Raw genomic sequence first — 21,835 nt, 5'->3', positions numbered from 1 at the left:
CCCCCCACCCCGCTGCACCCCCCCCCCCCATTGTCACCCCAGGGGGGACCCCGATATTGGGGGCTTTATTTATTGGAGACAGGGTGGATTTGGGGGGGGCACCCCCATTCCCCCCCCAGGTGCAGGTGGGACCCCCCCAAGTCGTGTGTGGGGGGGGGGATGAATTTGCTGGTTATTGTTTTATATGGGGGGGGTTGCTTTTGGGTTTTGCTTGTGGGGGGGCATCCCCCCAAATCCCCTCCCTGTGCTCTACACTCCTCACCCCCCCCCCTGCAGCACAGAACACTACAGAGACCAAAGATGGGGGGGCACAAAGTGGCCCCCCCTCAAACCCCCCCCCAGTACTGCTGTGGGGGGGTCCCCAAGCCATAGTCACAGTTACCCCAATGCCATGGGGGGGACCCAACTCGGTGCACCCCCCCCCCCTTAGGGCAGCTTTGGGGGGGGTCCCACCCAACCCCCCCAGGACCAAACTGCCCCCCCCAATATCTGTTACCAATGGGGGGTGCTCCCTGCCCCCCCAGTTTTGGGGGTGCACAGCCCTTGGGGACGGGGGTTCTGTTACACTACGGGGAGGGGGGGAGGTCACTTTGTGGCCCCACCCCCCCCCCCCAATTTGCCCCCCCTCCCCGGGGCAGCACTTTTCACCCATTATTTATTCCTTTGCGTTTACACCGGGGGGGCCCCCGGCCCCGGGGGGGGGGGTCCCCCGCTGCTGCCCAACCCCCCACCCCACCTTGCCATGTACCCCCCCCTCCTCCTCCTATTGTGCGAGCTGCCCCTCCCCCCGCCATGTTTACAGCCCCCACCCCCCACCCCGGGGGGGCCCCGGGACTTTTCTATTTTTGCAAAATAAAGAGATGGAAATTTGGGGGGGCCCCGGTGTGATGGGGGAGGGGGGGTCGGGGGGGTGGTCCTGATGCGATGTGGATGGGTCTGGGGGGGGCCTGGTGTTTTTTGGGTGCCTCCCCCCACCATGGAAACAGTTTTGGGGACCCCCGGGGGGCACCCCTTTGGTGATGGGGGCACCACCAAGCAGGGATAACGGAGGAGGTCAATCTGGGGACCCCCTTTGGGGCACCCCTCAAGGATAACGGGGGGGGCACAGCGGGGTGATGGGGATCGATCCCCCGGTGTCCTGTCCCCCACCCATGGGTGCCCCTCCCACACCCCCCCCGCCGGATGTGGCCCCCCCCCCCACCCTCCCCACCGGCTCCCATCACCGTGGCCATGGGGCACGCGGGGGGGCTCCTGCTGCTGCTGTTGGTGGCCCTGGGGGGGGCCAGAGCAGGTGAGTGGCTGAGGGGGGGCTCCCTTGGAGGGGGGTGTGGGTCCAATGTGCTACCCCCCCCTTTGACCCCCCCCGTGTCCCCAGAGCGCTGCGAGCTCCTCGCATCCTGCGATGAGTGCGTCCGGATGCACCCGCGCTGCGCCTGGTGCGAGCAGCCGGTGAGCGGGGAGGGGGGGGGTACCCCCTGGGACCCCATTGACCCCCTGGTTTCCTCCCCCCGAACCCCTCTGACCCCCGCCCATTGAACCCCCTGATCCGTCTGACCTGCTCCCCTCCCCTCCCGGGTCCTGCTTTGGGGGTTCCCCGCCCTGTTGGGGGTCGCGGTGCCCTCCGGTGGGGAGGGGTCCCGTGTCCGCGCTCGTGTCGGGGTGGCTTTGGGGCGCTGCGGGGTCCCCATGTGACGGGGGGGGGTCCCTGTGTGCCCTATGGATGTCCCCGTGAGATGGGGGCATCCCGAGGGATCCCTATGGGGTCTCCATGTGGTCCCCAGTGTCCTGGGGGGTCCCAATGTCCCTGACTCCCCCCCCCCCCCACGTGTGCTGTGGGGTGCCCCCACCTTGACGTGCCCCCCCCCCCCGCCCCGGTGGCTGTGGTTTGGCACCAGGAAGCAACCAAACCTCAGTGACAAACAGGGGAGGGTGGGGGCACCCCCAGGGGGTGCAGGGCGGAGGGGACATGGGGGGTAACGGGGGTGCTGATGGTGCCCCCCGCAGGGGGTCCTGCCCCGCTGCGCCCCCCCGGAGGTGCTGGAAGGCGCCGGGTGCCCCCCCGGGGCCGTGGTGCTGCCCCACGGCAGCCTCAGGGTGCTGCAGGACCTGGAGCTGCTCCCCGGGGGGGGCCAGGTCCCGCTGCGCCCACAGCGCATCCGGATGTGGCTCCTACCTGGTGAGTGCGGCACGGGGATGGGATGGGGCTGGGATGGATGGATAATGGATGGATGGATGTATGGATAACGGATGGATGGACGGATGGATGGATGGATAATGGATGGATGGATGGATAATGGATGGATGGATGGACGGATGGATGGATGGATGGGTGGATAATGGATGGATGGATGGACGGATGGATGGATGGATGGATGGATGGATAATGGATGGATGGATGGATAATGGATGGATGGATGGACGGATGGATGGATGGATGGATGGATAATGGATGGATGGATAATGGATGGATGGATGGATAATGGATGGATGGATCGACGGATGGATGGATGGATGGATAATGGATGGATGGATGGATGGATAACGGATGGATGGATGGATGGATGGATGGATAATGGATGGATGGACGGACGGACGGATGATGGGTGGATGGATGGATGGATGGATGAACGGATGGATGGATGGATGGATGGATGGATAATGGATGGATGGACGGACGGACGGATGATGGGTGGATGGATGGATGGATGGATGAACGGATGGATGGATGGATGGATGGATGGATGGATGGATAATGGATGGATGGATGGATGGATAACGGATGGATGGATGGATGGATGGATGGATGGATAATGGATGGATGGACGGACGGACGGATGATGGGTGGATGGATGGATGGATGGATGGATGAACGGATGGATGGATGGATGGATGGAAAGATGATGGATGGATGGACAGGTGGATGGATGGATAATGGATGGATGGATGGATGGATGAACGGATGGATGGATGGATAATGGATGGATGATGGATGGATGGATAATGGATGGATGGGTGGACAGATGAATGGATAATGGATGGATGGATGGAAGGATGATGAATGGATGAATGGACGGACGGATGGATGGATGGATAATGGATGGATGGATGGATGAGGGAGGGAGGGAGGGACGATGGATGGTTGGATAATGGGTGGATGATGGATGGATGGATAATGGATGGATGGGTGGGTGGATGGATGGATGGACGGACAGATGATGGATGGATGGACGGATGGACTGATGGATGGATGGATGGATGGATGAATGAAGAAGGAGGTGAGGGATGGATGAAGAGATGGTGAAGATGGAGGGATGGTGATTGAGATGGAGCACGGAAAGATGGATGGAGGAAGAGGGATAGAGGGTGGGGAAGTGGAGATGTATGGGGGCATGGAGATGAGATGAGGATGGGTGGAGAGATGGTGAGAGATGGAGAAGGTGGATGATAGTGGGATGGATGGAGAAGAGGGTGGCTGAGGAATGGATCCAGAGCAGCCAACGCTGGTGGGACACAAGGGACACTGGTGCCTGGCCAGGGTGTCCCCTGTCCCCCTTGAACCCCCTTTTCCTCCCCCCAGGAGAGGAGCAGAGCTTCCAGGTCCGGTTCCGCCGCCCTGAGGGACACCCTGTGGACCTCTACTACCTGATGGACCTGTCCTACTCCATGCGGGACGACCTGGAGACCATCCGTGGGCTGGGCAGCGACCTGGTGGACACCCTGCGCAACTTCAGCTCCTCCGTCCGCATCGGTGCGGGGACACCCATGGGGCAGGGGGGGTGACACACTCATGGGGTGGGGGATGGACACCCATGGGTTCTGGCTGGATGATGACTGGATGATGACTGAAGGGTGGGGATGGATGGATGCTAGATGGCGATGATGAACGGATGATGGATGACTGGATGGATGGATGATGGATAGATGGACAGATGATGGATGGATGATGGATGGATGGACGGATGAATGGATGGATGGATGATGGATGAACGGATGGATGGATGATGGATAGATGGACAGATGATGGATGGATTGATAAATGGATAAATGGATGGATAATGGATAGATGGATGATGGAATGATGATGGATGGATGGATGATAGACGAACGGATGGATGGATGATGGTTAGAGCATGGATGATGGATGGACGGATGGAATGAGAATGGATAGATGAAATGAGAATGGATGGATGAATGATGAGGGATGGATTGATGGATGATAGCTGATGGATGATGGATGATGGATGGATTGGATGATGATGGATGGGTGAATGATGGCTGATGGCTGATGGCTGATAGCAGATGGATGCTGATGTGGTGTCTCCTGTGGTGTCCCTGTTCCAGGCCTGGGCTCCTTTGTGGAGAAGCCGGTGCTGCCGTTCAGCAGCGCGGGGCCACGGGCCCGGCCCTGTCCGCCCGGGGGGGACCCGTGTGAGCCCGCGGCCGCGTTCCGGCACGAGCTGGCGCTGAGCACCCGCACCGGGGCCTTCACGGAGCGCGTGGGGGAGCTGCGCAGCGCCGCGAACCTGGATGCGCCCGAGAGCGGCTTCGACGCGGTGCTGCAGGCGGCCGTGTGCGGGGTGAGCGAGCACCGCGTGCACTGGGGCGGGTGACAGCGACAGGGTGCCACAGCCTGCGTCACCTCGTGTCCCCAGGGCCCCCATACCCCTCGTGCCCCCCATGTCCCATCATGTCCCCCCATGCCTCTCATGCCCCTTGTGCTCCTCATGCCCCTGGTGCACCTCATCCCCCCCATGTCCCTAATGCCCCCTATGCCCCCTGTGCTCCCTATGCCCCTCATGCACCCCATACCCCTCATGACCCCATACCCCTCACGTCCCCCATACCCCTCATGTCCCCCATACCCCTCATGTCTCCATACCCCCCATACTCCTCATGCCCCCCATACCCCTCATGCACCCCATAACCCTCATCCCCCCATAGCTCTCATGTCTCCATACACCCCATACCCCTCATGTTCCCCATAACCCTCATGCCCCCATACCCTTCATGCCCCCATACCCCTCATGCCCCTTATACCCCTCATGCTCCCCATAACCCTCATGCCCCCATACCCTTCATGCCCCCATACCCCTCATGCCCCCCATACCCCTCATGCCCCATACCCTTCATGTCCCCATACCCCTCATGCCCCCAATACTCTTCATGCCTCCATACCCCCATACCCCCCATGCCCCCCTTCCCCCCATTCCCCCTCCCTATCCCCCCATCCCCTCAGGACCGCCTGGGCTGGGGCTCAGCCACGCGGCTCCTGCTCTTCTGCTCCGACGACGCCTGGCACTCGGCGGGGGACGGGAAGCTCGGGGGCATCGCCCGCCCCAGCGACGCCCGCTGCCACCTCGACACCCACGGCCACTACGCGGCCCAGCACCGCCACGTGGGTGCAGGAGGGGGAGGGGCCTGGAGGGAGGGGGAGGAGCTAACCCAGCCCCGCCCCCTCCATTCACACTCAGCCCCCGCCCCCCCCCAGGACTACCCCTCTGTGGGGCTCCTGGCTCAGGTGCTGGAGGCAGCCGATATCCAGCTCATCTTCGCTGTCACCCGGCCCGTGGTGCCGCTCTATGAGGTTGGGATGGGGATGGGGATGGGGGGGGGGAAGGGGGAAGGGAGGGGTTGGGGGGTGTTTTGGGGTGTCCATGGGGGTGGTTTGGGGTGTATGAGGATGGTTTGGGATGTCCATGGGGGTGGTTTGGGGTCCATGGGTGGTTTGGGGTGTATGAGGGTGGTTTGAGATGTCCATGGGGGTGGTTCGGGGTGTCCATGGGGTGGTTTGGGATGTATGAGGCTCGTTTGGGGTGTCCATGGGGGTGGTTCAGGGTGTATGGGGCTCGTTTGGGGTGTCCATGGGGGTGGTTTGGGTGTATGAGGATGGTTTGGGGTGTCCATGTGGGTGGTTTGGGGTGTATGGGGCTCGTTTGGGGTGTCCATGGGGGTGGTTTGTTGTGTATGAGGATGGTTTGGGGTGCCCATGGGGCTGGTTTGGGGTGTATGGGGCTGCTTTGGAGTGTATGGCACTGGTTTGGGGTGTCCATAGAGCTGGTTTAGGGTGTCCATGCGGCTGGTTGGGGGTGTATGGGGCTGGTTTGGGGTGTATGGGGGTGGTTTTTGGGTGTCTCTGGGTGTTTTGGGGTACCGGGGGCTGTGTTTCAAGTACCCCGGGTCTGTTTTGGGTGCCCCGGGGCTGTTTTTGGGTGTCCTAGTGCTGGTTTTGGGTGTCTCTGGGTGTTCTGGGTGCCCCTGGGGCTGTTTTGGGGTGCTCGGGGCTGTTATTGAGCTCTTCTGGGGTATCCATGGGGCTGCTTTGGGGGTCCCAGGGTGTTTTGGGTGTCTCTGAGTGTTTTGGGTACCACAGAAGCTGGTTTTGGGTGCTCCAGGGCAGTTTTTGGGTGTCTCTGTGTGTTTTGAGGTGTTTGGGGGTCCTCGACGCTGGTTTTGGGGTGTTTCAGGGTGTTTGGGGCACCCGGGGCTGTGTTTTGGGTACCGGTGTGTGGGGGGGGTGATGTTGGGTCCCGTTGTGCGTGCCCGGGTCCGAGCCGTGCCCGCAGGAGCTCAGCCGGGAGCTGCCCCGGGCCGTGGTGCGGGAGCTCCGCGGCGACTCCAGCAACGTCCCGCGGCTCCTGGCGGATGCCTACGAGGTGAGGGGGGGGCGGGGGGGGCACCCAGGGGTGCGGGGGGGGGATGGGTGCTGACACCCCCCGGTGTCCCCCCCCTTCCTCCCCCCCAGGCCCTCGCGTCCACCGTGGAGCTCAAGCACTCGCCGCTGCCCCCCAACATCAGCTTCAGCTTCGAGTCCCACTGCGGGGGTGCCCCCAGCCCCCCCCGGCCTCACGGCGGCCTCTGCAGGGGTGTTCGAGTCAATGAGGAGGTGGGAAAAGGGGGGGGCATGTACAGGGATGTATAGGGATGTATAGGGATGTACAGGGATATGGGGACATGGTGGGAGGTGGGAACTGGGAGCATGGGGATGTGAGGGTATGGGGTATGGAGATATGGGTACATGGTGGGATGTGGGGATATGGGGACATGGGGATGTGAGGATATGGGTTATAGGGATATGGGACATGGGGATATGGAGGCCTGGGGTTCATGGGGATATGGGACATGGGGACATCGGGGGGACATGCGGAAGGAATGGAGGATGTGGGTGCACTGGGACAGATATGGGGGATCATGTGTCCATTTGTCCCCATATCCACATGTTCCATATCTCGTATCACGATATCCCATGCCATGATATCCCATACCCTGATGTCCCATATCCCATTATCCCATATCCCAATGTTCCATATCATAATATCCCATGTCCTGATGTCCCATATCGTGATATCCCATAACCCAATGTCCTATATCATAATACCCCATATCCCGAGGTCCTATATCGCGATACCCCATATCCCGATATCCCATATCGCAATATCCCATGTCGTGTCCGTTTCCCCCCCCCCCCAGGTGACGTTCACGGTCCGGGTTCGCGCCGCCTCGTGCCCTCTCCCGCGCAGCCGCGTGACGCTGCGCGTGCCGGGCCTCCAGGGGGCGCTGCAGCTGGAGCTGGGCGCGCGCTGCCCGTGCCGAGGCGCCCCCCAGCGGGCGCGAGACCTCCCGCGCCACGGCGGGAACCCGGAGTGCCGGTACCGGGGGGGGGGGCTCTATAGGGTGGGATGGGGGGGGCTCTATAGGGTGGGATGGGGGGTCTGGAGGGTGGGATGGGAGGTCTATAGGATGGGATGGGGGGTGTTATATAGGATGGGATGGGGGGGTCTGCAGGGTGGGATGGGGGGTCAATAGGGTGGGATGGGGGGGGTCTGAAGGGTGGGATGGGGGGTCTATAGGATGGGATGGGGGGTGTTCTATAGGATGGGATGGAGAGTGTTCTATAGGATGGGATGGAGAGTGTTCTATAGGATGAGATGGGGGGTGTTCTACAGGATGGGATGGGGGGCTCTATAGGATGGGATATGGGGGTCTATGGGACTGACCATGGTGTGTGCCCCCCCCAAATTGCCCCTGGAAGGGACCCACTCCCTGGGAGGGCGCTGGCACCCATGGGATCCCATAGGGGAGTTATGGGGGGGGGTCCTTGCCCCCATGGGCCCCTATGGGTGATTGGGGGGGGGTCCCTAGCCCCTATCTGGGGTGGGAATAGTGTCGGGAATGCCATCGGGAATACCGGCTGTGACACCCCCCCTGCCATGCCCTCCCTACAGGAGCCCCTAAAGCGACACCATCAGCAACCAGCCGGAGTGAGGGGACAGCAGAGATCCCTCCAGGAACCCCCCCACATCCTTGGGCACCCCCAATATCAGGGACCCCCCCAATCACCGGGGGACCCCACAACTACAGGGACCCCCCCTTCTTGTGCTGAAGCTCCTCAATAAACCACCCCCCCATGGCTCCATGTCCTCATCACCCCCTTCATGGGGGCTACAGCCCCGCGGGGGGGTAAATGGGTGCTGGGTGGGGGTCTTGGCACCCATGGTCACCTATAGGATGGGGAGGTCCATGAGCCTCTATGGGTTGATGGGAAAGGGCCCATAGACCTTTATGGGTGGTGCTGTGGGGGGGTCCATGGGTCCCTATGGGTGCATGGGGGGGGGGGTGAGGGTTCCCCCATAAGCACCCATGGGTGGGGGTGAGGGTGCCCCCCTCCCCCTCCCCCCCAATGAACCAATGGAGCCGTGAATTAGAAAAAAGAGAAAAAAACCCGACGAGTTTTTATTTAAATAAACCCTAAAGGCCGGGGGGGAGGGGGCGGGGGGGGGTGGGGGAGGGGCAGGACACAGGGACCGAAGGGGGGGCGAGGGGAACACGAGGGGGGGGACACACGAGCTGGGGACAGTGTAATAAAAACTACAGCGCCCCCCCCAATAACAAAACAAGTGTAAGAAACCCCAAAACCCAACAAAACCACCCCAAAATCAAACCCCGGGGGAGGGCGGGGGCAGGGGGGCCTGTGCCCCCCCCGTCCCCATAGGTGTGGGGGGGGGGTTCCTCACCATCATCCCCCCCCCTTTTCCTATTCAGAGGCAAGATCTGACCCCCCCAACCCCCATCCTGGCCCCACCCCAAACCGACGGAGGAGGGTCCCAAAATGGGGGGTTCACTGGGGGGGGGTTCCTATGTGGCATCACTGGTGCCCCCCTGCCCCAGCTGACAGGGCCACGTCCAGGGCCGCTGTGCTTTGGGTGGTGGGGGGGGCACAGGAGGTGGGGGACCCCCAAAATGGGGCTGGGAGGTGAAGGGGGCACTCCATGGCCTCTTCTTGCCCCCCCCAACAAGGCTCTTGGGGTCCACCCCAGCATGGGGGGAGGCTGCAAATGGCCCCGATAGAGGCCCCCATCCCCACCCAGCAGAGCTGGGGGTAGCAGTGAGCGAAGGCACCAGCCCCAAACCGTAAGAGAAAACCCCCAAAACACCCCAAAAGCGCCCCAAAACATGAGATGAAGGCGCTGGGGGCAAGCTCATAGGGGGACCCCCCCCCCTTTTCCAATGCCAAGAATTCCTCTTGCTGCTCCCAAAGCTACCAAAGTGGAGGCGCTGGGATCAGCTCCTGCTCCAACCTGAGCCAGGGAAGCCCTTGGCAGGGGGGGGACACCCCCATTCTGCTGCTTTGGGGCTTCCAAGTCTTTCCTGAGAGGGGGGGGCTGATAAAATGGGGGTGTAGGGAGGGGGTGGGGGGAGGTCTGCAGGTGGCATCCTATGCTCTTCCCATTGGGAATGGGCTTTTCCAGCTCCTTTTCCAAATGCTGTTGGCTCCAAGAGTCCGGGCGAGCATCCAGGGTATGAAACGCAGGAGAGATGGAGGAAGAGGATGAGGATGATGATGAAGAAGGAGGGGGAGGAAGGAAAACCAACCACCCCTGGAGCTGCCGTCGGCATTCCCGGTCGGCATTCCCGGTGGCCTCTTAAAGCAGGAGCTGCGCGTCGGGGCTCTTGGTTTGGCAGCCTTGGCACATGCGCTTGTGCCGCAGCAGCCGGTCTGTCCTGGAGAAGCTCTGGAAAGGGGTGGGAATTCCATGAGGGAACGCTCCCGAGGGCTGGGGCAGCCCATCCCGGCCGGAGCAGCGGGATACCTGCATGCAGCGCTCGCACTGGTACGGCTTCTCCCCGCTGTGCACGCGCTTGTGCCGCTCCAAGTGGTACTTCTGGATGAAGCGCATGTCGCACACGTCGCACTCAAAGGGCTTCTCCCCTGCAATCAAAAAGAGGGGGGGCACCCCCAAATTAAGGGTGTAACCCCCCCCTCTGTGCACTATTGGGGTGCAGGGGGGGGTCCCCCATACCAGTGTGGATGAGGATGTGCCTCTTGAGGTGGTAGCTGCTGCGGAAGGCGCCCAGGCAGTGCTCACAGATGAAGTTCTTGGGGCTCTGCGCCTGGAAGGGACCGTTCTGCTCCATGACCAGCACCTATGGGCAGAGCATAACCCCCCCCCCACCAAAGCTCATGTCAGCACACAAGGAGGGGGGGCAACCGCTGCCCCCCCCCCAACCCAGAACCTCCCCCCCCGGCCGTCCTGCGCCTGCCGGAGCTCGGGAATCCTTCCTCCTCCTCCTGCTCCTGCTGCTCTCGTGCTGCGCGGCCGCAAACCTGGCTGCCGAGGCGCGGTCCTCTCCGCGGCGCGCTGCCGGGTCCCTCGGTGCCGGACACACGCTTGCGGCGCTGCGGGGCACCCACAGTTACACCCCCCCGGCCCTCAAAGTGACCCCCCCACCACCACCTCCCCGGGCACAGGGACACCACAAAGTGACTGCCCCCCGGGTCCCAAAGTGATGCCACTGAGGCCAAACCCCAAAGTGACATCCCTGGGCATAAGGATACCCCCAAAGTGACGCCCCCCCCGGGCCCAGGGACACCCCAAAGTGACCCCCCCCGGGTCCCAAAGTGATGCCACTGAGGCCAAACCCCAAAGTGACATCCCTGGACATAAGGATACCCCCAAAGTGATGCCCCTCTGGATCCCAAAGTGATGCCACTGAGGCCAAACCCCAAAGTGACATCCCTGGGCATAAGGATACCCCCAAAGTGACCCCCCCCGGGCCCAGGGACACCCCAAAGTGACCCCCCCCGGGTCCCAAAGTGATGCCACTGAGGCCAAACCCCAAAGTGACATCCCTGGACATAAGGATACCCCCAAAGTGATGCCCCTCTGGATCCCAAAGTGATGCCACAGAGACCAAACCCCAAAGTGACATCCCTGGACATAAGGATACCCCCAGAGTGACTCCCCCCGGGACATAGGGACAGCCCAAAGTGACCCCCCCCGGGTCTCAAAGTGATGCCACAGAGGCCAAACCCCAAAGTGACATCCCTGGGCGTAAGGATACCCCCAAAGTACCCCCCTCCCCGGTCACAGGGACACCCCACAGACCCAAAGTGACACCCCCCAGAGCCCCCAGTGACTCCCCACACCTCAGGGACTAAAGTAGGACCAGACCCCAAAGTGCCCCCCCAAGCCCCGACCTGCCTTTTTACTGGACTTCTTGATGTGCGTGGTCTCGGGTGCGTCCTCGTCCTTCCGACTGCGTGGCTTGTCCGGGTCCTGCCGCAGCGCCTGGAATGGGAACGGCACCGGATGGGGGGGAATATGGGGGACATCGCATTAAACGGGGGGGAAATCGACTCAGAGGAGGAAAAAGGGAGTGGAAGGGGGGAAAGTGAATTAAGGGAGGGAAAAAGGTGAATGAAAGGGGGGACAAGTGAATGAAAGGGGGAAAAAGTGAATGAAAGGGGGAAAAGGTGAATGAAAGGGGGAAACGGTGAAAGGGGGAAAAGGGGAATGAAAAGGGGAAAAGGGAAAAAAGGGAATGAAAGGGGGAAAAGGGGAATGAAAGGGGGAAAAGGGGAATGAAAGGGGGAAAAGGGGAATGAAAGGGGGAAAAGAGGAATGAAAGAGGGAAAAGTGGAATGAAAGGGGGGAAAAGGTGAATGAAAGGTGGGGAAAGGTGAATGGAAGGTGGGGAAAGGGGAATGAAAAGGGGAAAAGAGGAATGAAAAGGGGAAAGGGGAAAAAGGGGAATGAAAGGGGAAAAAGGGGAATGAAAAGAGGAAAAGGGGAATGAAAGGGGGAAAAGGGGAATGAAAGGGGGAAAAGGGGAATGAAAGGGGGAAAAGTGGAATGAAAGGGGGGAAAAGGTGAATGAAAGGTGGGGAAAGGTGAATGAAAGATGGGGAAAGTGGAATGTGGGGGGGAAAAGGGGAATGAAAGGGGAGAAAAGGGGAATGAAAGGGGGAAAGTGGAATGAAAGGGGGGAAAAGATGAATGAAAGGTGGGGAAAGGTGAATGAAAGGTGGGGAAAGTGGAATGTGTGGGGGCAAAGGGGAATGAAAGGGGGGAAAAGGCATGATCGGTGAGGAAGAAGGGTTGAGGGAGGAAGAAAGTGGCTTGAGGGGGGGAGAAAGGAGGTTAAGGGAGGAAGAAGGCAGGTCAGAGGCTGAAGGCAGCGGGGGGGGGCGTCCATACCAGCACATCGGGGCTCCCCCCCCGCTCCCTGCTCTCCCCTTGCTTGGAGCTGGGCTTCGGCATCATCTTCTTGCTGGCCACGGTGGGCACGAGGCACACTCCGGACAGGCCCTCGCAGGCCAGGAGGCTCGCCTGGGTTGGGGGGGGGGGGAGAGAGCAGCTCTGCTGAAGACCCCCCCAGACCCTCCCCCCAGCACCCCCAAACCCCCCACCCCAAAGGTCCCAGCACCACAAACCAAACCCTTTGCCGGGGGGCCGCACACGACCGGGCGCTGAAATGGGAAGGGGGGGGGGGATAAGGGGGGAGAAGAGGGAGGCTCGGGGCCCCCCCCTGCCCCCCCCCACCCCACACCCCCCTTTGGCGGGGAGCTAACGGCTACCGGGAGAGCTCCGACGATCCCTGGAACAACGGGAGAGCGCCGCCGGCTCCGGGAATAGAACCCGGGGTAGGGGGGCGCGGGTGAGTGATGGGTGATGATGATGATGATGGCGCGGGGCTGTGGGACAGTGGGGACTGTAGGGGAGTCGGGGGGGGGGGGGGGGAAGCCCCCCCATGGCCATACCTCCTTGGGAGCTTGGTGTGGAGGGGACGGATTGGGAAGGGGGTGGGTGGGTTTTGGGAGGGGGGGGTGTGTAGATTTGGGGCTCATTACCTGAGCCATCTTGGGGCTGTGTGTCTGTCTGTCTGTCCTCGACAGAGGGACTGTGACAATTCTTTAGCCTTACGGTGGCCCCGGGAAGGACCTTTTTAACCCTCCGAGGGGTGGCCTCAGTTAAGGTGTTTTAGGGATGTTTGTGCCGGGCTCATCCAGTACCCGCCACTGCGCCGACATCTCGGCCCCGGTGCCGCCGGCGCGGTGACGAGCGTCTTCCTCGGCCCCCCCCAGCAGCAATCACGGGGGGTTGGGGGGCAGCAGCTTCCTACTAGACAGGAGGGGACATCGGGGGTGTTGTCACCCCCACAGCCCTCAAGGGCATCACCCCACACACACGCAAGGCCGGGGTGGGAGCTGGGTCCCAGCGCTGCTGCTGCTGACACCAGTGCGGGTCTTCGCCTGTGGGGAGGGAGGAAATGGGGTTAGGGGGGTATTGGGAGGGGGGGCATAGGGAGGTTATGGGGGGCTTAGAGTGGGGGTTATAGGGGAGTTGTGGGGAGGGGTTAAGGAAGGTATTTGGGGGGTATAGGGGGCTGGGAAGGGTTTGGGGGGCTAGGGAGGGTTTAGGGAGGGGGTTTGGGGGGGTTAAAGGAAGGGTTGGGGAGTTTATGGGGGGCTGGGAGAGTTCTGAGTTATTAAAAGGGGGGGTTGGGGGGTTATAGAGTGGGAGCTTGGAGGGTTATGGGGCTATAGGAGGGTTATGGGGGGCTATAATGGGGTTGTGGGGTTATGGGTGACTGTGTAGATCTTAGAGGGAGGCTCAGGGTGCTACATCAGTTTATGGGGGTTATAGAGAGGTTATGGGGAGAGTTAGAGTGGAGGTTATAGGGGAGTTGTGGGGGGGTTAAGAAAGGTTTTTGGGGGGCTACGGGGGGTTGGGAAGGGTTTGGGGGCTAGGGAGGGCTTAGGGAGGGGTTTGGGGGAGGGTTAAAGGAAGGATTGGGGAGTTTATGGGGGGCTGGGGGAGTTCTGAGTTATTAAAAGGGGGGTTGGGGGGTTATAGAGTTGGGGCTTGGAGGGTTATGGTGGCTATACGAGGGTTATGGGGAAGGGTGTGGGGGTTAGAGGGAGGCTTGGGGGGCTACAGGAGTTATGGGAGGTTATAGGGGGGTTACGGAGGGCTTTGAGGGGTTACGGGTGGCTATGGGGTGATTAAGGAGGATTGTGGGGGGTTATGGGTGTTTGGGGCATTAGGGGAGGTTATAGGGGCAGTATGGGGGGGTTTGAAGGGGCTTTGGGGGCTTATGGGGGGGGACCCCCAAGTTTAAATGGTGCAGTCTGTGGGGGTGCTGAGCACTAAGTGGGTGCCCCACAGGGAGAGTTTGGGTGATGGGGGAGGTGAAGGGTCACTATGGGGGGGGAGGAAGAGGAAGAATCACACATGGGGGGGCCACAAAGGGGGGAGGGGTCACACCGGGGGCAAAGGTGACACCCTCCCCCATCCCCCTCCCCCCACATCCCTCCCCCTCCCGTCCCGTTGCCGCCGGGTGGGGGCGGGGCCGCGGCGACGGCGGCGCGCGCGGGAGGGCCCCGCAACCCCCACCTAGGCCGCGGGCGGGCGGGGGGGGAGGGGCTCGGTCCGTACCTGCCGCGGCCTCTCCTGCCCAGCTCCTCCCCGCTCCGGCCCCGCTCCGCTCCGCTCCGCCGCCGCGACGGGTCCAGAACCGGCCCCGCCGCCCCCCCCGTCCTCGGCCGCCGCCGCCGACCCGGAACTGGAAACGACACCCCCCTCCTCCTTCCACCCGCCATTCACAGCGCTTCCGGCGCGACGTACGCATGCGCGGAGTCGCGCCGTGGTGCCGCTCGCTGCGGCGCCATCTTGGCGCCGGGAGGTTGCCATAGCGACGGAGCGGCGGCGCGGCCTGGGCCGATTCGGCTGCGGGGCAGAGCCTGGGGCTGCAGCAACGGAGCGAGGCCGGGCGGTGGCGCTGGGGCCCGGGCTGGGCCCTGTCGCCCGCCCCGTCACCCCTGGGCCGCCCCATTCACGTTATTGCCCCTGGGGTGAGCTGCCCCGCCGCTATTGGCGGCCCCGCACCCCGAAGTAGGCCCCGCCTGCCCTTGGGGGTGTGCCACACCCCTGTGACCCCCCCCATGGAGACCCCCACTCCATTGCACCCCGGCGGGGGGTCGGTCGCTTCTTCCTCTGCCCCCTCCCTTATTACTGCCCCTCCCTGTGGCAGCAGGGCTCCCCCTTGGGGACACTGGGGGCACTTGGGACAGGGCCTATGGCCGCCCTGCCATGGGGACGGAGGGTGGCACCACTTGGGGGGGCCCCCCTTTTCACCCCCCCCCCCCCAATTCCTTGGATGCGCCTTTAAGAGCCGCTTCTCCCTGTCCCTGGACTTTGTCCCTGTGCGAGGCCGTGTCCCCAGGGACGCCACCATCGCATCCCGCTGCCGTGATCCCGGGGCTGGGACGGGGGTGTGTGTGTGTGTGTGTGGTGACGGTCCAGCACCCATGGCTGAAGAGGCCGGGGCTGGCTCCATGGCTGCGCTGGAGCATCCCGGCTGGGAGCCGGCGGCGGGCGAGGAGTTCCTGCGGGAAGCGCTGCGGGTGCTGCTGGAGGACGCCGTGAGGAAAGGGACGGATGTGACCGAGAAGGTGGGAGGAAAGGGGGGAGGAAGCTCCCGGCCGGGCCCCGCGGCCTTCCCGGGCTCGGGAATTGCGGTGTCCCGCAGGTGTGCGAGTGGCGGGAGCCGCCGGAGCTGCGGGAGCTGCTGGACCTGGAGCTGCGGAGCGGCGGGGAACCTCCGGAGCGGCTGCTGCAGCGCTGCCGGGATGTGGTGCGGTTCAGCGTCAAAACCGGTGCGGACCCCTGGAGCCGGGGGGGAACAGCGGGGAAACTGGGGGGAAAACGGGGGGAAACAGTGGGAAAACAGTGGGGAAATGGGGGGAAAACAGTGGGAAAACGGGGGAACAGCGGGAAGGGGAAAACTGTGGGAAAACAGTGGGAGAGTGGTGGGAAAACAGCGGGAAAACGGGGGGAAACAGTGGGAAAGTGGTGGGAAAACAGCGGGAGAGCGGTAGGAAAAGAGCGGGAAAACGGGGGGGAAACAGCAGGAAAATGGGGGGGAAACAGTGGGAAAACTGTACTTCCAGTGCAGCCCCAGTGCTCCCAGTGTGAACCCAGTGCTCCCATTGCAAACCCTGTGCTCCCAGTATGAGCTCAGTGCAGCTTCGAGTGCCCCCAGTGTGAAATCAGTGCTCCCACTGTGAACCCAGCACTCCCAGTGTGAAACCAGTGCAGCCTTGACTGCTCCCAGTGTGAACTCAGTGCTCTCATTGTGAAGCCAATGCTCCCAGTGTGAGCTCAGTGCAGCTTTGACTGCTCCCAGCGTGAACTCAGTGCTCCCAGTGCAGCCTTAACTGGTCGCAGTGGGAACCCAGTGCTCCCAGTACACCCAGTTCAGCCCCAGTGTTCCCAGTGCAGCCCCATCTGGCCCCAGTTCAAGCTCCATGGCTCCAGGTTCAGCTCTGCCACTCCCATTCCAGCTTCCACTCCCCACAGCTCCATGGGTCACACGGGGTGTCCATGGGTCAGTGGGCGGGTCCGTGGGTAAAGGGGGGTCCCGGGGGGGGTCCCTCCTGTCACGGTGCCCCCCCCGCAGGTCACCCCCGCTTCTTCAATCAGCTGTTCTCGGGGCTGGACCCGCATGCATTGGCCGGGCGGCTGCTCACCGAGGCGCTCAATACCAGCCAGTGCGGGGGGGGCCCCATTGTCCTCATGGGGGGGTCCCCAAATCCCCTTGGGGGGGTCCTCATCCTCCCCATGGAGGGGTCCCCATTGTCTCCATCATCCCCATCTGGGGGGGGAATATATGTCATTTCCATGGGGGGTTCCTCACATCCCCATCGGGGGGGAGTCCATCATCCCCATGGTGGGGGGCCCTCAACCTCACTGGGGATACATGCCCCATTGTCCACATCGGGGGGGTGCCCACATCCCCATGGGGGGGGACGACCCATTATCTCCATCATCCCCATCGGGGGGGGGGGGGAATATCCATCATTTCCATGGCAGCTTCCCCACATCCTCATCGGGGAGCGGGGGAGCCCTCAAGCTCATTGGGGACACATCCCCCATTGTCCACATTGTGGGGGTGCCCACATCTCCATGGGGGGGGGGCATCATCGCCATAGAGGGGTTCCCCACATCCCCATCGGGGTGGGTCCCACTTTCCCTATGGGGTCACCACATCCCCATCGTTGGGGTTCCCCATCTGGAGGGTACCCTCTATCACCCCAATGGGGGGGTTCCCCTCAGTGGGAGTCTCCCTAGGAGGGGGTGTGTTTGCCCCCCCCAGGTACACGTTCGAGGTGGCCCCAGTTTTCGTGCTGATGGAGGGGGTGGTCCTGGCCAAGCTCCGGGAGCTCGTGGGCTGGAGCAGCGGCGACGGCATCTTCGCTCCTGGTACCGGCACCAGCACCACACAGGGGGGGTGTCCCGGTGCCCCCCCTGGGGTAACACCACTGTCCTCATCCGCTGGCAGGAGGCTCCATGTGCAACATGTACGCCATGAACGTGGCACGGTTCCAGCGCTTCCCGGAATGCCGGAGCCTTGGAATGACGGCGCTGCCACGCCTGGCGCTCTTCACCTCCTGCGACGTGCGGGCACCCGCGGCACCACCGTCCCGTTGGCCCCATGGCGGGGGGGGGTCATCTCCATCTGGGGGGTGTCCATCATCCCGATTGTCCCCATCTGGGGGGTTTCCCATCATCCACATGAGGGACGCCCCATTGTCCCCATGGGGGGGTCCCATTATCCCCAGGGGGGGCCTATGGAGAATCCCCATTGGGGGGTGTTCCATTGTCTCCATTTGGGGGTCCACATCAGCACTGTAGGGTGTGAGGCAGATATCCCCATCAAGGGGTGCCCCATTGTCTTCATCGGGGGGGGTCCCACCATCCACAGGGATTTGACCCCCCCTCTCCCTGCTCAGAGCCATTACTCCATCCAGAAGGGAGCCGCGTTCCTGGGCATCGGCACTGACAACGTGCGCCTGGTGGCCACCGACGAGAGGTGGGAGCCGGGCTGATCCCGGTGGATCTGCGGCTCCACTGCCCCGGCTCTGCTCCCACCATGGGTCTGTTCCCATCCCGCAGGGGGAAGATGATCCCTGAGGAGCTGGAGAAGGAGATCCAGAAGGCCAAAGCCGAGGTGAAGGGGTGGCAGCCCAGGGTGTCCCCCTGCTCCATCCCAACGTCCCCTGTCCCATCCTGATGTCCCCTGTGCTGTTCCAACACCCCCTGCCCCACCTCAAAATCCACCACCCCATCCATCCTGACACCCCCTGTCCCATCCCGGTGTCCTGCAGGGTGCGGAGCCGTTCCTGGTGTGTGCCACGTGCGGCACCACGGTGTTGGGTGCCTTCGACCCTCTGGGTGCCATTGCAGACGTGTGCGAGCGCCACGGCCTCTGGCTCCACGTGGATGTGAGCACCAGGGAGGGGGGACACACACAAATCCCTTTGGAATCCCCCTGTTCCCAGCGCTGATCCCTATCCGTGTCCCTGCCCACAGGCAGCATGGGGTGGCAGCGCTCTGCTCTCCAGCAAGCACCGGCACCTCCTGGCTGGCATTGAGAGGTCAGCGCTGCTCCCGGCTCCCAGCACCCCACAATCCCAGGATCCCAACTGGGGGAGATCCCCTCTTCCCACAGGGCCCACTCGGTGACCTGGAACCCACACAAGATGCTGACAGTGGGGCTGCAGTGCTCGGCATTCCTGCTCCGCGACACCTCTGTGCGTGCCACTGCCCCTTTTCCTCCTCTCCCACCACTGTTCCCTGCCCCATCCTGATGCCCCATCCCACGTCCCATCTCCACATTCTGCTGCCCCATTCCATGTCGCATCCCCTACCCCATTCTACGTCCCATCCCCAAATCCTGATGTCCCATCCCAATGTCTCCTGCCCCATCCTGATGCCCCATCCCACATCCCATCCCCACATCCTGATGCCCCATTCCACGTCACATACCGTATCTCATTCTACATCCCATCCCAATGTCTCCTGCCCCATCCTGATGCTTCATCTCGACACCCCATCCTGATGCTCCATCCCATGGCCCATTCGCACTTCCTGCTGCCCTATCCCCACATCCCACTCCCCCATCACATCGCATCCCCTACCCCATTCTATGTCCCATCCCCAAATCCCGATGTCCCATCTTCTACCCCATCCCATGCCTCACCCTCTGCCCTGTCCCTTGTGCCATCCCCACATCCTGCTGCCCGATCTCCTGCCCTGTCCCCTATCCCATGTCCCATCCCATACCCCATTCCCTGCCTGATCCCACAAAATGGGGGTGTTGCCCCCAGATCCCCCCTAGTTGCTAGTTTCGGGGTGACCCCTATGCCCCCCCCCCAGGGTCTCCTGCAGCGCTGCCATGGCTCCGGAGCCACGTACCTCTTCCAACGGGATAAGTTCTATGACATATCCTACGACACCGGGGACAAGAGCCCGCAGTGCGGCCGGCGCGTGGACTGCCTCAAGCTCTGGCTGCTCTGGAAAGCCAATGGCACCGAGGGGCTGGCCAAGCGTGTGGAGCGAGCCTTTGCCTGCTCCCGGTGGGTGCCTGGGGCTGGGAATGGGGGCACACAGCCCAGGGCCCCTCTACTCCTTTGACCTCCTGCTCTGCATCATCCCAGGTACCTGGCGGAGGAGGTGAAGAGGAGGGATGGCTTCGAGCTGGTGATGGAGGTATGGAGCCACAGCAAGGGGAGTTTAATGTGTGTAGCCCCACACATCACCCCACCATGACCCTATGGGGGGGTTCATATGATCCCCCCATACACCACCATGCCATGGCCCTGGGGTGGGTTACATGTGCCCCCCCCCATTTAATACCCTCCAGCCATAGCCAAGGGGGTGGTTTTAGACCATTCCCCATTTAACATGACCTATCCATGGCCCTGGGATGGGTTTTAATGTGCCCCCCCCAATATCAGTGTTGTAGCCCCAGGAGTGGTTTTTAATGCCCCTTCTACAGCATCACCGAGTGCTGGGCAGCAGAATAGACCTGTCCTGACCATGGGGGTCCCCAAATGGGCCTGGGGGTGGGAAATGTCGTGTCCCCATCCGGGTGTCCGTGTGATCTCTTCCCTTTCCCTCTTCCCCCCCTTGCAGCCGGAGTTCATCAATCTCTGCTTCTGGTTTGTGCCCCCCCGCCTGCGGGGCCGTGAGAGCTGCCCCGACTACTGGTCCAGCCTGGGCAAGGTGGGATCTGGATCAACCGGGGGGGGGGGGGTGATCCCAAACCCCCTCCACCTCCCCAACCCCTCTGTGTGTGCCCCCCACCCCCTGCAGGTGGCCCCCGCCATCAAGGAGAGGATGATGAGGAAAGGCTCCATGATGGTGGGGTACCAGCCCCACGGCACCCGCGTCAACTTCTTCCGCCAGATCGTCACCAGCCCCGCGGTCACCAGGGCGGACCTGGACTTCTTCCTGGATGAGATCGAGAGGTTGGGATGGGACCTGTGAGCCCCCCCCAGACCCCCCGATCCCTGAGGAACAGAAGCAGAGCTCCACATCCCCCCTTCTCCTCCATCCCACCTCCAATCCGGGTTAAAGACACTCCAAAACCTACTGGGATGGGTGGAATAAAACCATTTACTGATCCATTTTGGGGGTGACACCCACCCCCTCTCCAGGAAAGCAAGGGGGGGGGCTCATTTGTCAGTCCTGGAGCAGGTCAAACACATTGGGGTCCATGCTGGTGGGGTGCAGGAAGATGCAGAACCAGGGGGACATGGCCTTGGCCTTGTGGCACCGGCTCCATGCATGCAGCATCTTGAAGCTCTGGAGCATGATGTTGTGGGGATGTTCCTCCTGGATCTGCTCCAGGAGGTTCTTCCCCAGCTTCAGGCACATGATCCCAGCCTCCTGCCATTCCCTCCCAAATCCACATCAGATCCTTCTCTGTTAAGCAACGAGGAGGTGGTGGCGTGATGGGGTGACATCAGGATGCAGTGGAGAACCCATGAGCTCCTCCTCCTCCATCCCAACGGTGTCATCCTCATCCCGGAAGCACTGGAGCAGGATGGAGCCCTCCTCCTGCACCCTCTCACAGCCCCTCATCCGGTGCACAAGGAATGCAAGCGCAGCCCTGAGGCCAAAGGAGACAAGAAGCAGGATTTAGCCATAGTGTCACAGGGTGGAGCATGTTCCGGAGCTCTGGACCGGTCCCTGAGACACATCAGTGGTCACGGAGCCACTCCGGTTGCTCCAGCAGGGAATGGGCAATCGGCTGCCTCCTGAAGCAAGGAGCAGTGGCAAAGGCTGTTAAAAGTGAGGAGCAGGTCACAGACCAGAGATGAGCGGCAGCCGGCAGTGATGGGGATGTAGCATGGAGCAGGTAAGGGGGTGAGGAGAGAAAGAGGGGGCCAGGGAACCTGAGAGAGGGGAAGAAAGAAGCAGCAGAAGTAGGGAGGAGAGGCAGGGCTGAACAAGAAGAATAAGGACAGGAAGGAGGATGGAAATGCAGGAAACCAGGAGCAACGAGAGGAAAATAGAGGCTGGAGTGAGGCCAGATGAGCCCTGGGCTGCAGGACTGACATGGACTGACAGGAAACAGCAACAGGGAGCAGAGCGAGACAAAACAACAGCAACAGAAAGAGGTGGATGCATATGAGGCCGAGGAGCTGGGAAAAGGAGAACCAGCGATGGACAAAAGAGGGAGAGGGAGCAGGACACAAGAAGAGGAT

At 62.1% G+C, this 21,835-nt stretch overlaps 3 protein-coding genes across 7 annotated transcripts in view; 2 read left to right on the top strand and 1 right to left on the bottom strand.

Annotated features, from left to right (window-relative positions):
• Window positions 1-1,230: 1,230 nt before the first annotated feature.
• Window positions 1,231-8,280, top strand: LOC133220523 (integrin beta-7-like). Its single transcript, XM_061368706.1, has 11 exons — window positions 1,231-1,291; window positions 1,376-1,449; window positions 2,005-2,176; window positions 3,578-3,748; window positions 4,342-4,577; window positions 5,237-5,395; window positions 5,489-5,584; window positions 6,564-6,653; window positions 6,743-6,883; window positions 7,468-7,646; window positions 8,223-8,280. Exons 1-11 carry the CDS (start codon window positions 1,231-1,233, stop codon window positions 8,230-8,232), a joined length of 1,389 nt encoding a protein of 462 aa, XP_061224690.1. The 3' UTR covers window positions 8,233-8,280.
• A 1,623-nt stretch (window positions 8,281-9,903) lies between these two features.
• The window catches only part of ZNF740 (zinc finger protein 740), a 37,944-nt gene continuing 26,012 nt past the window's right edge, over window positions 9,904-21,835 (bottom strand). Inside the window, exons 2-8 of one of the 4 annotated variants that reach the window (XM_061368749.1) lie at window positions 13,130-13,531; window positions 12,477-12,608; window positions 11,481-11,567; window positions 10,604-10,675; window positions 10,299-10,422; window positions 10,089-10,207; window positions 9,904-10,010 (exon numbers count right to left, since the gene is read on the bottom strand). In XM_061368749.1, coding sequence (XP_061224733.1) covers window positions 9,921-10,010; window positions 10,089-10,207; window positions 10,299-10,422; window positions 10,604-10,675; window positions 11,481-11,567; window positions 12,477-12,608; window positions 13,130-13,138 — 633 coding nt within the window. In that variant the 5' untranslated portion in view covers window positions 13,139-13,531 and the 3' untranslated portion in view covers window positions 9,904-9,920. Of the gene's footprint in view, window positions 10,011-10,088; window positions 10,208-10,298; window positions 10,423-10,539; window positions 10,676-11,480; window positions 11,568-12,476; window positions 12,613-13,129; window positions 13,532-21,835 lie in introns of those variants that run through there. The other 3 variants (XM_061368748.1, XM_061368750.1, XM_061368751.1) reach the window with 3 other exon arrangements.
• Window positions 15,515-20,750, top strand: CSAD (cysteine sulfinic acid decarboxylase). 2 transcript variants are annotated; one of them, XM_061368710.1, is made up of 14 exons: window positions 15,515-15,733; window positions 15,811-15,937; window positions 16,741-16,831; window positions 17,437-17,543; window positions 17,623-17,738; window positions 18,074-18,153; window positions 18,237-18,291; window positions 18,449-18,565; window positions 18,654-18,718; window positions 18,793-18,874; window positions 19,500-19,699; window positions 19,781-19,832; window positions 20,259-20,348; window positions 20,439-20,750. In XM_061368710.1, the coding sequence occupies exons 1-14, from the start codon at window positions 15,590-15,592 to the stop codon at window positions 20,610-20,612; spliced, it is 1,500 nt and encodes a 499-aa protein (XP_061224694.1). In that variant the 5' UTR covers window positions 15,515-15,589; the 3' UTR covers window positions 20,613-20,750. The 2 variants fall into 2 exon arrangements, with proteins under 2 accessions (XP_061224694.1, XP_061224695.1); XM_061368711.1 differs by lacking the exon at window positions 18,449-18,565.

Source organism: Neopsephotus bourkii, unplaced genomic scaffold, assembly GCF_033783945.1.
Source record: "Neopsephotus bourkii isolate Nb327-2 ecotype Australia unplaced genomic scaffold, CSIRO-AGI_Nbou_v1 NB_1445, whole genome shotgun sequence".
Lineage (NCBI taxonomy): Eukaryota > Metazoa > Chordata > Aves > Psittaciformes > Psittacidae > Neopsephotus > Neopsephotus bourkii.
The sequence above is the reverse complement of the archived record's forward strand: the minus strand, read 5'-3'. Positions and strand labels throughout refer to the sequence as shown.

Coding starts and splice junctions, on each gene's coding strand:
- LOC133220523 (XM_061368706.1), top strand. CDS start 1,231: ATGGGGCACGCGGGGGGGCTCCTGCTGCTGCTGTTGGTGGCCCTGGGG. Junction 2,177..3,577: donor CCGGATGTGGCTCCTACCTG/GTGAGTGCGGCA, acceptor TCCTCCCCCCAG/GAGAGGAGCAGAGCTTCCAG. Junction 5,396..5,488: donor ACGCGGCCCAGCACCGCCAC/GTGGGTGCAGGA, acceptor GCCCCCCCCCAG/GACTACCCCTCTGTGGGGCT.
- CSAD (XM_061368710.1), top strand. CDS start 15,590: ATGGCTGAAGAGGCCGGGGCTGGCTCCATGGCTGCGCTGGAGCATCCC. Junction 15,734..15,810: donor GGACGGATGTGACCGAGAAG/GTGGGAGGAAAG, acceptor GGTGTCCCGCAG/GTGTGCGAGTGGCGGGAGCC. Junction 18,875..19,499: donor TCCTGCTCCGCGACACCTCT/GTGCGTGCCACT, acceptor CCCCCCCCCCAG/GGTCTCCTGCAGCGCTGCCA.